General features: G+C 42.7%; 1 protein-coding gene across 3 annotated transcripts in view; it reads right to left on the reverse strand.

Moving 5' to 3' along the window:
- Window positions 1-2,539: 2,539 nt before the first annotated feature.
- Window positions 2,540-14,327, reverse strand: part of eIF5B (eukaryotic translation initiation factor 5B) — a 53,020-nt gene continuing 41,232 nt past the window's right edge. For all 3 annotated transcript variants that reach the window (XM_043415051.1, XM_043415049.1, XM_043415050.1), the window contains exon 16: window positions 2,540-4,582. In XM_043415051.1, the coding sequence (XP_043270986.1) occupies window positions 4,475-4,582 (108 nt within the window). In that variant the 3' untranslated portion in view covers window positions 2,540-4,474. The remainder of the gene's footprint in view (window positions 4,583-14,327) is intronic.

Genomic DNA, 14,327 nt, shown 5'->3' on the forward strand with positions numbered 1-14,327 from the left:
CGAGATCATATTGTAGAATGGAAAGAAGATTAATGAGTGTCAACTTGGCACAATGTTCGTTACGCTGCCGTTGAGAAATATTGCGAAACTCGAGACTCGATGTTTGGAAAATATTCGAACAAATCATCACGGCGGCGAGAGCGGACGTACGAAACTTCGAAAACAGAAAAAGTCAGACTCGGTTCTCGTTCACTTACTGAAAAGAAGAGCAGGCGGTGAAAAACAGATGTGAAAATACGAAGATGAAAAACGCAGAGCCGCCCGATGACGCGCTGAATATCACGTGGCTCTGCCTCGAGTTACTCCCGAGGGAGAGGATATCCGGTCCGGAAATGCATCCCCCGTTCTCTCCCTCATTTCCTATCCCCCGGTCTATATATATATATATATTATCATCTACGAGCGGACGCCGATGCTCCGGCCAATGTACTTCCGTTCGTCTGCGCACCGCTGCTGAAACTCACTGTGATAAACTCTTCAGTGAACTCTCTCTTTCTCCGTCTTCGTAAAGGAATATCGAGGCAGCCTGAAACGTTTCAATAAAGGATCTTATCGAAAAAGAACGACGAAGAGCGATTAATAATTGCGGATTCGTTTCTACGGAACACGATCCATTGGGCGGCTGGGAATAACGGTGAGAAAGTTGAAAAAATAAATGAGAGGGTCGTTTCATAATAATTGATGATTTTCGAATGATTTTTCTTCACTCCGTTTCAGAAATTGTGTACGCAGAATTTAATTTATGGACGAAAGCTGGAGAATACGAGAATGAGAATCCATTGCGAAGAACTTGAAAACGTGGCAATAAAAATGAATAAATACCGAACACAATGTGAAGTTGCAAAAGAAATATCGAAATCTGCCGAACGACGAAGAACGAAGACAGAAAAAGCATGAGTGAGAATAAAAGTGGTAGTGGATGAGTGTAGTATTGGATGTTTTATAAAAAAAATGAGCACCTCTTTGGGCACGAGCTCGCTCGCTCGTTCGTTAGCATTCGTGCGCACAAGGACGGACCTGCGGATATATTATGAATGACTCGAAAATGACGTGCATTCATTGAGAGCTCGAACAGCCGCCGTTGCCGTACGCGCCAACGCTCGCTTTGCTCTTTTTTTCTCGTCCCCCCTCTCTCTTGCTCGTCGAACCAAGGACATGACACATTTCTATTCGCGAGACCTCTCTCAGGGACGAGCAGCTCGAGAAGCGACCAATTAACGATGAAACGAAAGAAAAATATCATTTTTCCTCTGATATAAACTCGCGATGACGATTGCTCATTCATATAATTTTACCGTCCTTTTTTTTCATTGACTCTTCGCCCCTCGACCGATCCCGTTTTTTTGACAGTGGAAATATCGACTCATTCATTCCGCGTGTGTTTTACTTCTTGTTTTTGCCTTCTTCCCTTTCTATCTCTCATCAAATATCAATTCCGTCGAATGCGAACGAGGAAAATCGAGGCTACGATTCTCGACTGATTATTATACGCGGACTTGTGTAACTTTTCACGCAAAAGAGGAACACTGGTTTATTTGCCTTAAAAACCTATTAGGCAATTAAGAGGAGATCACAGCTCTGTTGGAATTTACTGAGCTGGGGATTTTCACGATACAATAAAGTAATAAGTATAAAAACTAACACTAATTTAACAGTAAAGAATAAAGTAAAAATAAATTTAATCAACCATAATGTTGAGGCGAAATTAAAAAGCATTATGATCTTGCACAGAGAACGTTAAGCTCTTTTGTTCGCGTGGCCGGTTGACGGTGACGTCCATTCAGAGATTGACCGTCGGATTTGAGAGACGAAGAGAAATGTGGAATTTATTTCGGTCGGAGAAGAACGCCGGAGGCGGGTGTGGCGCTAGCTAAAACTTCGGAGTCCCTCAGGATCGATATTTCCATTTGCACAAAGCTCATTGAGCCTTCGACTCCGAAGTGCGGATTAATTCGTTGAAAAACTTCACAGTCAAAGGACTTTGCACTGCAAAAAATGGAAAAATATTGTCCACAGAGCGTATACGATTGGTCGAAAAAAAAATTCTGGGACTCTTGCTACTCGTCTGAATGGTCCGTGAAAAAATTGCTAAAATAACGTCAGCTTGTTTGTCGTACCTTTAAAAAATATGGCGAATACAAAATATTGTTAGAATTTGTGAAAGAAGAACTGAAACGGCTGCCTGGACGGGGGCAATTTCGCGCAGACAGTTTCTCGCTGTAAATCACTTGGCAAAGCATTGGAGAGGTTAAGAGGGAGAGAAAAAAGAAGAAAAAAAGGTTGAAAATCGTTACACGAACGAGGTAAAACCTCGCTCCGTGTTCTCGCCACTCACGACAACACACTGTCGCGTTTCTTCTTCTGCTTCTTCTTCTTCTTCTTCTCACCGGAAGCAGCAAGTTGCCAACATTCCTCAGGGTTAGGGGAGGAACAACAGAGGCAAAATAAAAGCATGGAAACTGAAGTTGCGAGCAAACGAGAGAGATCCGGAACGTAAAATGTGACCGGACTCTTGCGAGCAACGATTCAACAACTCCGGTTCAAAAAAATCTTTTACTTTTATTTCTCCTTTTTGTAATATCGAAATAATTACACCCACGTATACATTCGTACTTGACAATTTTGGTTCACGGTGAAAGCATTTTCCTATTACATTTTTTTCTCGCCGGTCATTTTGCCAATTCCCATTTGACGGTTAAACGTTTTCAAGACTTTTCCTTGCTAGCGAAAAAAGTAATTCATCCAAGTGATTTTGATAAATCCTTGGAAATTCAAAGTTTTTACGATTGTTAAGTGAATATTTTAAAAAAATGTTGTTCGCAGAACTTCTCAACGATCGTTGGTTTTTTCCGGATCGTTCAAGTAATTCATCGCAAGAATTCCGATCGAATAAAAACTGTTGGTTGAAATTCTCTACCTTGGCATCAATAAATTGTAACTGCGAATAATCACATATATTCAATTGTTCGAAGTAACCTTTGTTCGCACCTGACAAACACTTATTCACAGACAATCATGCACACGCACTCTCGATTCCTATTCACCACAATTTGTTACTCGCGCTGCAAGCCTCTATCCTCGTCTCGTATTCATCGTTCGAGCAAATCGAGGCCTGCAAAATGTCGAATGTCGTTGGATCGTATCAACTTTTCGTAACTCAAGCACGTTGCTTCCTTTACATATTAAGTGATGATATTAAAATCCTCGTAGGCTTTATTCCTTTCTTTTCATCATTTTCTTTTCTATATTCCTATCTAGAGCAAATTACTACTTTTACTTTCTCCATCTTCTCTCCTTCATTCTCGAATTCTCTTTCTCGGCGCCACTTTTTATAATCGCAATTTTTGATGCACCCAATCTAACGCCCCGGAAGCAGACGTTCGTCTCTTTCGTAGCAGGCTCTTCGGGAGGGAAGAAAAAACAGACAGCAGCACCCAACGCTCCATTTTTACAATTAGGGCTTTTTTTATTATCTTACGAATTCGCAAAATGAATTTCTTTATTTAGTCTCCACATTTTTTCTCCCTTTGATTAATTTTTTTTCGTGTATAATATAAGATTTCAATATCATTTGCATCCGTCGTCCCATCGAGCAACGGTTATCCCTTTCACTCAATAATCGTATATCCCTTGTTATCTTAATTTTGTTTGTTTTTTAAGAAAAAATGTAGGCGCTTATTTACAATAATTAGTGGTACAAATGTGAGGGTGATTGTGAATAAAAGTTTCATCATTTTCTTCTCGATCGATGGACTTGGTGAGGAGAAAAAAAAAAAATGAAGCGTAGAAATGAGTATACAAGCGAGTTGGAGAAGAATTATTATGAGCGAGTGGAGAATCGGTAAATCTCGGAAGGGGACGCGACGATTTCGTTGCAAGATAATCAGCTTCGGAGTCCGTGGACAATTGCACTCGGGGGTAAAAATGACAAAAAATTGGCTTTCCCACAAAATCGATGTTGTTTTTTTGCGAGCGTTTCTCCTCAGTTAATCAGCACGACGACTGATGAGTGAGATTTTATTCTGGCGGCTCGTACGTCCGAACGAAAATATCTTCGGTATCAATATTTTCGTATCACATAGTGTATATTGTTTATGTACGGATGTTACGGACGTTTGCATTGAAAATAAAACTGAGAAAAAAAACACAATTGTGTAAATCGATGTTCACGTCGATGTCGACTGAACGATTCATTGACATTCTCGTCGACCTGCGCGCGCACTTAAAACTCTTATCGCACTGAACAATTCTTATCGCTTTTCGCACACTCACACACACACACACACACGCAAATAATAGTTATCCACCGGGGGCGATCGAGCATTTTTCAACATCAATGATAAAAATAATAGAAAATACTCTCTCGAGCTCGGAAGCTTTCCGAATCTCGACTTTCTTTCGCCTCATTGTTTTCTCCTTTTGGCCGTTTTTCTTCTCGCGTTTCTTCTCTCGTTTTCTCGAGACGTCGATGAGTTTACAGAATCTCAAAGAGCTTCTTCAGCTCGACCATCAATTGCCAGTCTGTCTTGAGCAAATCGTCCCGGAAGTAGTCCTTGCAGGCATCTATACTCTGTCGACTTATCTGCAAACGAAAACAAATTGAGTTTTCTCGTTTAAGATTTACTTGAAATTCATCGTCAGGCACAAATTATCTGTTCGTTTATTTATCAATGTAGTAACGAAAATTATAAATGTTACTTTGAATCAAGGTGGATGGGTGACGGCTACGTGATCTTTGCACCAACTATATTTTTCGAAAATTTCAAAAGACTTACTTTAGAATAATAATTTTTTATTTTACAAATATAATCGGTATAGAGAATCAACATTTTTATACAATTTTATTTAAAACAAAAAACAAAAAAAAACGTTTCAAGATTCCATTTTGACTAGCGTGGTGGAACGGCTGCCGTTGATGTCACGCTGTCAGTTTTCTTTACAAATTTTATAAGCTACGAAGTGAGTTTACTGTCCAAAGTAGTATTGCAGTGAAGGAAAATGAAAAAATGAACGATTAAAAAGTTTACCGCAATAAAAATGGTCGTTTTGTAAAAACTGACAAAAAAAAACAACGTGGCGAAACAAATGAACGACAAAATATAATCGAAAGATCGAACTGACGTCACGTGTGAACAGATATTGAATGCAGCGTTGCCAAACTTTACCAATTCATTTGTCGTGTAATCCGAATGATTTCTCATAAAATATCTTTTAATATTTCAGCCAATTTTCAACGGTGCGATTCAAAAACCAAAATACTAAAAATACTAAAAAATAAATTTAAAAAAAAAAACCAAAAAAAAAAATTCTTTAATATTCACGAAATACAACGATCGATATAACTAATGAAAAAATTCAATAACTTTTCATGTGTATACGACTTTCACGCGCCGGAGTGATAAGTGTCAGAGAAAAGTCGGTATTCAATAAAATGAATTCGCTGCTAAACTACACGGTAACTAGCGTCAAAATTTTGCAAATTTATACAGTACGCATTCATTTATTGCCTACAAAAAATATCATCGCGCAATCTTGGATAGCGAATCTACCTTAATGACCGGAAAGCTAATTCGTTGAGGATTACAATCGTTGCAAAGCGTTAGGGCGATAAATTTCACTAATTAATTTATGATTTCGAAAAACAGAACCGAATCGAGTTTCTAGTTGTTTTCTAAGAGTTCAAAAGCGACTCTCCCGAACATGATTTCGACTGAGAAGAAGACAAAAGTGAGTACGTCTCGGTCGAGTTTGTTCGTCAAGAGCTACTTATGCCTGGTGAATAATAACAACGAGGAAACGTAAACAACACAACGGAGCAGCAGTAGCCGGCAAGGGCTTCAAATTCGCATCGACCGATCTTTATCGTTCGAAATCGCGTTGATTGAATGAACGAAAAAAATCGAATGAATAGAAATGGCTACGTCGATCGAGCATGCTTGATAATTAGCAGATATAACGGTGGACCCGAGTGAGTTGTCGAAACAAGAGCAAGGGAGGGGGGAGGAGGGATGCACAACGCGTGCACTCGAGTACACAGTGCGTGATAATGTACGGGAAGGTTGAATGTACGTGCGCGCATACACGTGGCAGGCACAGCCCCCGTTTCGTTCTCGCTGTCGTTGAATGAATAAAAGTGAAGAGAGGGAGGGAGAGTTCGATTCATTCATGCCGAGAGAAGTTTGAGGAAAAAGAGGGTGCGCGGGCGCTTATTGCGAACGGAGCGAGAACTGGTTGGTGGCGGGACTGGCTCGTCGTGTTGACGATATTACGTAACACTGTTTTACGTAACGTTTCTCTCGACGGTGAATTTTAGCGAGTTAAAAATGTCTTTTTTCATATTTGCACGTGTACGGGCAAACGGCAAGAGGAATCTGATTATTTCTTGAGCTCGAATAGGAAGGGAGCGCGTCCGCGGGGGCAGCAGCCCTTCCGCCTACGTCTCCGGGGGATTCCATTGAGACACGAGGATCCTTGGAGGACACACGATCAACGATAAACACGCCTCGTGCCTCTGCAAAACCCATTGTACAACTTTTCCCACGTTCCCCCGCTACTTTTTCCACCCTCCGGTTTCATATCCTGTGTATTCCTCGTGGGCGAGAGAACGAACAAATATCTTTTACTCGTGTTTCAATCTTACGCTTATTTTTATTAAGGAAGATACGACGCCGATAGGAACGTGTCAATATCTCATTGATACGCAAGGCTAATGGCGAAGGTGGGAGACTCGCGATAAAATGTCCGCGGAGGAGCGAAAATAGTGTCGAAATTTTGACTCTTCAGTCACTAATCCTTCCACATTTTTTCATCTCTTGCTCCCGCCCGTTGTATCGGTGAATATGTGACGAGAAATTCCAATCGCGGGTATAGGTGTGGTGTCAACGATAGCGATATTTACAGCCGCGGCAATATTCCCTCGAAAACGGTTAACCCGCGCGCGACGCGAAACCCACGCCTTTTCACCGTATCTGCTGCTCAGCATATACGAAACGCGACCTTTTCATTTATTCATCAAAATCACCCGTTACCAATATATGTTCATTGGTAATTGAAGAACCAACATTTCTCAGAAGCGATCCCACGTTTTCTGGTATAATTCACTTTTGATGGAGCGCCTTTGTAAAAAGTTTATTGTACGAGAGAGCCCCGAGAGATGAAAATTGTCGAGTATATATGGGCGTGAACGAGGGAGAAACTCGCGTCTCGGGACTATTATTGGAGCCACCGTTTACCGACACCCCCGCCAGTAACCGAGTCGCGCCAGAAATCGATTCGTTATCCCATTATGCTTGCACTCGTGTCGTAAGTATATTTTTCAGATATTGAGACTAAGCACGACACGTTCGTGTTTGAATATGAGTTCAAGTCTCGAAGCTGATGAGAGCGCGATTCGGAAGGTTTCCTCGGGACGCTGATTCAATGAAATATAATCAACAATTCTGATCCGATAATCTGTTATTGGCGTTTCAAGCCGTGTCAAGCAATTGTCTCGCGTTTCGTGCTGCTGGGCTTTCGCGTAGCTTCGCGAATTCCATTACTGAAAACGGAATTTTGTTGATCCAAAACAAAGTTCATTTGATCAAAATTCATTTTGTTGATTCGACCGTTGATTATTTCTAGTTCTCATGCCGCAGTTGAGCTGTGTACAGATCTTTCGTTGTATCTTGAGAAAGTGGCTCAGAAAAAGATTTTTTTAATACAATTATCGATATTTGCTTGATTTCTCAGGATTTTTTCAGGACCAAGCTTTTGTACCTCCGAATATTTACGATTTCAATGATTCGTGTTGTTGCAACAACAAAAAAGTTGTTCAAAAAAATGTTTATAGTCTCATTCTCAGAGACACGAACAGAATATTTTGTTGTTGTACAATAAACTTTTTGTCTGTACAACAGAACGAAACTGTTAAAAAGTTCAGTACAGTTAACTGACTTGACGTATGCGTAAGCTGTAGCGTCATATATATTTACCACATCAACGAATTATTTTGCATTTTTCCCCAATATTTTGTCGGACGTATTCGACTATTTTATTTGATTCGGGCAACAAAATTTGGTTCTCAGTGATTGAATTTGGTGCCCGGGAGTGACGAAAAATGTGCGTAGATTCGCGTGAAAGCTGAGTTAAAACGTTGTTCGAATGCACGGGTTCTCGTAAATGCGGCGGGAGAAAGCGAATCGATGTTTCCAGGGCATTCGTGCACAGCGCCAGTGCGAATGACTGCTGCGTTCGAGACCCGAATCGTTGGGAAAGTTGATACAGAAATATCCTCGTTTTATCATTTTATCGATAAGAGCAGCAAAAACGAGTGCATTTGATCGTTTTTTCCAGCGTATTGTCACCCGTCAAACATCTCCAGTTTATCCAGGTTTGCTCAGCTGACTGAAGGGCTCGTAACGTCGCACAAGTCGCAGGAACGTGTAGAGAGTCGAAGTGAAATGTGCCAATTACCGTTCGATTCTGTCTGCTGAAACGAGCGGCGTGTAGCCGGCCGAGAGATTATGTGATCGAGTGCTGGCAGGGTGACGGCGAGTGTCGGGCTTACATCAATGAAAAGCTGACGAAGAGAAAGGGGCGGAGAAGGGAGGAAAGGCAGGAAGAGCGTATCGATCCCGGGCTTATGTCACAGAGTCCGCGCGGTGACGTAAATACAAATGCACTTTTATATGCATAGACGGGAGTACACGTAAGGTCGGGGCGACGAGGAGCGCACGGAGCGTGCGCGTTAAAGGAAAAGCATGCATGTGTGAACGATGGAAGGGGTGAAAGAAAGTGCGGAGTTGCATGCTCGGTGTGTGGGGAGGACAAGTTAGAGGCGTGTCCGCACAGCAGCGAGGCGCGTATGCGAAGAACCTCTTGCCCGTACGAGTGCGTGCGGTTGGCCTTTCTCTCTTGGTGTATAACACGTTACATCAGGTGATATGAGTGCACGTGTGCGAGAGAGTCCCCTCGCGCGTGTGTGTGTCGGTACGGAGGACGAGGTCGAGGAACGACGTAGAAGGAAGAGAGCCAGCCGTTCCGCACCCATTCATAGCGCGATCGGCTGCTCTCGCGGGTGTACTGACCAGCCATGGGGCGAGGCATGAATGAAAACGCGCACGCTCCAACCCTACGCCCACGCCGGGTCTCTTTTCCATTTTTCTCTGGCGACGCTGCTGTTGCCATACCGGCTCGGCGGGGTGTAGCTTTCTTCCGGTTTCCATGATTTTTTTTAGCCTTCCTACGCATCTCTCCTCGTCGTAGCTGCGAGCGTTGATTTTAACAATTAATGGCAACTCGAACATGGGAGGATTCGTTGAGTTGGATGGGGGAGGAACAGCAGTGACGAACTCAGCGTCAAGTGCGACGCTGCCACTTCCGGTACGTACTTCCGGTACAACTCTGAATTCCGCTCGTGCGACGCGGATACTCGAGGCGAAAGAGCTTCTATATTCTTGCCGCACCGATGTCCTCCTCGTGCAGGTTTATGTGGGTCCGTCAACGCGAAGAAAGCTGCGCGACCAAGCTGTTACGACTCGAGGGAGCTCTTCACTTCCTTTCACGAGCGAGCCGAAGGTTCATTAAGCTCCGACGCTCTCAGCTTTCCGAGAGTGTTCTACGAGCCATTCAACCGTGCTCTCTCTCTTGAGAGAGAAAGAGAGAGTGTCGCACACTCATTCTCTTTTTTTGGCTCTATCGCCTCCCTGCTTTTCTGACCGGAGACACAAGGCGCTCTTACTAATATGCCTCTCTAATCCCAACCTTCCCTTCCCTTCCCTTCCCTCTCTCGCCGACACTTTACTTTTTTGTCGCTACTCGCTTCCCTCGCACCGATCGCTACGAATAACCAGCATCCACGTTCGCGCGCGTTTTTCCATCGTACGAACAATCATTTTTCCTTCCATCTGCGGAAATTGAGAGTTACGACATGGTGGCTCTGTCTGGCGCAAGGCGTGCGCGCGAAGCACTCATATATATTATATAGGGGAGACCGGGGCAAAACGGGATACTCGAAAAATGAGAGAAATTTTGTTCTCTTTTTTTTCAGTGGATAAAGAATACAAATTTTTACACAATAAACATTGGCGATCTTCGTTATTATTCATATATCATTCATTTTAAACTGAATTACAGAGGAGTGCGTTCGAGGTACGTTAGAGCGCCGAGATCGCTTTTAACGCTCACATTGGTAAGTCGGAAGCACACTCGGTTACGGGTGCGAAATGCACCCAAGGTACATTCAATTAAAATCATAATAAAAAAAAAATTTCATGAGTCTTTGAGGGTTATCCCGTTTTGCCTCGGATTATTTTTTTTTTTTTTTGTAAATTGAACAGAATTTCAGCACATTTCTTAGTTTTTGGGAGTAAAAAATAGACAGAGCTTCCCAAACTTCGGAAAAGTTCAATATTTCCTTAGATATCCCGTTTTTCCCCGGTCTCCCCTATCACGAGTCGTCCGCGCCCGCACTTGGCCCGAGCAGCGATCCCATTTTCTCGATGAAAATAACGGGCGAGGAAGTCGGAAGTTGGGATTACAACGAGCGAGAGTATCTTTCTTCTCATTCAAGAGACCCGAAATTTATGTCCACATTTTATTTTTATATGGGGGACGAGAGAGCATTATGGTAGGTCGGATAAAACTTTACGATCTTGCTCATTGACGTTTCTGTGCCGGTAAACAACTCGAGATTCGTTGAATTATCGAAACAAGGATAAAAAAATAATGAAAAAAGGCACGCTGAGGGGCGTGCGTGGTAGTTTGAGCACAGCTCCTCCGGAGAGCCGCCAACGTCGTTAAATCTCCGCTTCCTTTTCTCTTCAATGAAACTCCCCGGAGCGGAAATTGGAAGTGGAGGCGCCCGAAAGGAAGAAAGAGACGGGAGGCGGGAAAAAGTACCGTCTTCGCGGTCTGAGCAGGCCGGAAATGAGTTTCCGCGCGACGCCCGAACGCGCGGCTCGTCCACCGGAAGTGTGCCACGCCGGAATAAGGTGTCGAGATTGTTCCTCCGTTCCTCGGGGTATCGCACGTACGAAACTAGCCGAGCAAAAACGGTGCCCGAAAAGCGGCCGTTCCGATCGTATTGTAACTTGGAAGCATTTTGCTGCCGTCCAAGTGCGAATGGAAATTTTCAAGAATTTTCCTTCCTTGCGCCTCTTTGCGCGAAACCCCTTCCGCGGTTGCACGAAAATATGGTGGATTCGGCGGTTTCTATCGTTCAATGAATTTCATCATTATAGCCGTTTCGAGCGAGCTAGTCGAATCCTCTACGTTCCATCCAACTTAATGAGATTTCATTCGACGAGGAGCACTTTTTTCTCACCGTGGGACGAGCCTCGACTCGAAGAAATATTGTAGCGACCCGTGAGTGTCGGAGAGGATCAGCGGTGTGGATCCTCTTTCGAAAGGAACGCGTACAAAACGCATATAATTTCGGCCGACCGTAATTCGGTGGAGTGATCCACACGCATCGTCGCCTTTCCCGTTCCGCGCGATGCTGCGCGATCGGTAAATATTATTTCTGGACAAATATTTGAGAACTATGAAAGGAGTGAGGAAAAGATAGAACGCGAGAGGAAGAGAGAGGGCGAGAGATTAAACGCAGCTGCGACATCACGCCGAGGGATATCCCATTATCGAGAGAAATACAAATGTGTATACCGCGCGTACGTAAGATACCCGGAGCGATGACGTCGAAAAAAAAAATAAAAAATAAAAAATAAAAAAAAGAGGAAAAGAATTAAACTGAAAGTGTAGAGGGAGAAGAGAAACTCTGATCGCGTCTCTTTCTCCTTTATTCGCGAGCGACCGAAAATTCTCAAAGCCGGTTTCGGAGGGGAACAAATAACTCGGATTCGCTACGCTCGTTCTCTCTTTCCAACAATAAGATCGGCTCTTGTCGGGATCTCTCCATTGAGCGTGCACTCAGCAGCGGAGAGAGCGAGGGAGAGAGAGAGAGAGCGCGCGACACAGCGAGCGTAGAGAGTATAACGTAACGCTCTACAACTGTTTCCGTCGTCGACGAGCGCTCCCGAGCGACCGGAAGTCTCGTTTCATTCATGAATCGGTCACAATGGTAGTTTCACGTAGCTATTGAGGACACTTCACAATGTATGTATATATAAACGTGCTTCTAACTATACCTACACTGAGCCAGACCTTCTCTATTTCTCTTTCGGTCTCTTTGGTGCTACTGCGTGCTCGGAATATTATTTCTTCCACAATTTATATCGAACCTTGTTTTTCGTCGAGCGAGTTCCTTTTTTCATCGCAATCGCGATCGACGCTCCGAGGCCTTTATTAACGGTTAAGGGTGAATGATACAAAAGTCGAAATAATTAGAAATTGATCAAATTTGGTGATAATGTTCTTCAACATCAAGTGCGAAAACACAAATTTTTTCAAAATTTTTTTCTACTTAGTTATCGAGTAATTACGCATTAAAGCAGATTTCTTATGCCCGGAATGTATACCTATATATATGGAAACGCTATGCTTATACACGTGAACTTTAGTGATCAATTACTCGATAACTGTACAGAAGAAAAATCTTAAAAAATTTGTATTGTCAAATTTGGCACTAAAGAATATGTTGACCAAATTTTATAAAATTCTGATCATTTTGAATTTTTTTATGTTTTTAGCATGGTTTAGCTTGGCAACATTGTATCGCCTGTGCAATCAAGAGTATCCTTAAGGGGAGCAATCTCTTTAGAGTTTTGAAAAAATCGATTTTTTTTACATATTTCGAAAGTATGATACCCAAAGAATAAACTGACCAAAGGAAAAATGAAAATATTTTTGGATATTCGCGGAGTAATCGCATATAACCAGAAGTCACGACAATTCAAAGTATATTCACATGTTGAAACTTTAAACGCGTTCAAAAACTGCTAGCTCAAAAAGTTATCGACCGATCTGGATGAAATTTTTGGAGATTACTCTCAGTAATATTATCGGAAGTATATACCTAACTTTCAAAAAGTAGCAGGCGAATAAATCACTTTTTGGGGTCAAATATGTCGAAAAAATAGTCAAAAAATCCAACTTTCAAGTAAAAAGGCTCCCAAATTTTCAATTTTGAACTTTGTCAACATTTTTTAGGTACATCCTTCCCCTTAACGTGTCAGTAAACGAATGACGCTTATTAAATTATTTTCAGATCAACGGAATAAGAGTGACAACTATGGAGCAATTTTCGATGTCGCGGAAACCAGGCGTTCGAAGACCCTTAATAACGTCGCTATTTTGTTAGTCATCTCAAATAAAAAAAATTTATTTCAAACTTGACAGTTACAGTAAACTCGTCTCCAATTTTGAAAATGATCAGATTATTTTATCCCCTCTTAAAAAATGCCTGAAAAATACCTATTTTTTACGCTTCTATAAAGAGATTGCTCGCCTCAACGAGTCCTCCTTTGTTTCACTCATTCTGAAACTGGTACGTCGACATGAAAAATGGAAATTTTCGGTAAGAGGCTGAAGCCGGATTGATAAAACCGCTCGATGAACTTGGCTCTAACGGTTGCGGGCACATTCGAGGAGTTTGCTTCTTCCACAAAGAAGCACGCACTCCGTTCATTCTTCCTTCTTTTTCTCTCGAACTCCAGGTTCCTCCGATTTACCGTTCGCCAGCAAAATCCATTTTAATTCCGTAGAATCGGATTATGATCGGATGCACGGGAGCGCCAACGCTCAGCCGAGGACTCTCGTTCCCTCGTTTTTGGTTGTACTCGCTCTTCGAGGAACGAGCCGTCTCCGATGTACAGCCGCGTGAATCGAGCGTGGGAAAAGCTCTACGATACTTCCGGTCTATTGCGCACCATCCTCGAACAATCTACCGTTTTATATTCGTCGCTCGTCAGCGATGCGCCGGTGTGCACCGAATTGAGCTACCAGAGCGTGCAAATCGTGCAAGTCTTGCAAATCACTGTCTCTCTCTTAATAATTGGACGAATTTTTCGCTGCGCTGCGCACGCGGATGTTGAAAAAAATGCTTGAATTCCGTCACAGGTTTCGTCGGCTTAAAAATTAAAATATTTTCATCCGGAGCTCGCGATCGTTATAACCTCGATGCAAAGAAGTCGAAATTCTCTAAATTTTTGTCGATATGAAAAAACAACTGCCTAAAACACCAAACTTCGAGCAATCGAACAGAGTTGAATTTTGCATCGTTGGAGTGCGCAACGCTCCATTTTCATAGAGCCTCTCAACATTTACTCGGTTAAATATTGATTTGTGAAAAAATTTGAATGCACGCGGAAACACGTTTGTCTTCGTTCGAAGGATGCTAATTTGGTTGCTGTGGGAGCGAAAAGTGGTGGTGGCCCACCGACGCGATTAAGATC

The sequence above is a fragment of the Venturia canescens genome, chromosome 3, assembly GCF_019457755.1.
Source record: "Venturia canescens isolate UGA chromosome 3, ASM1945775v1, whole genome shotgun sequence".
Classification (NCBI taxonomy): Eukaryota; Metazoa; Arthropoda; class Insecta; order Hymenoptera; family Ichneumonidae; genus Venturia; species Venturia canescens.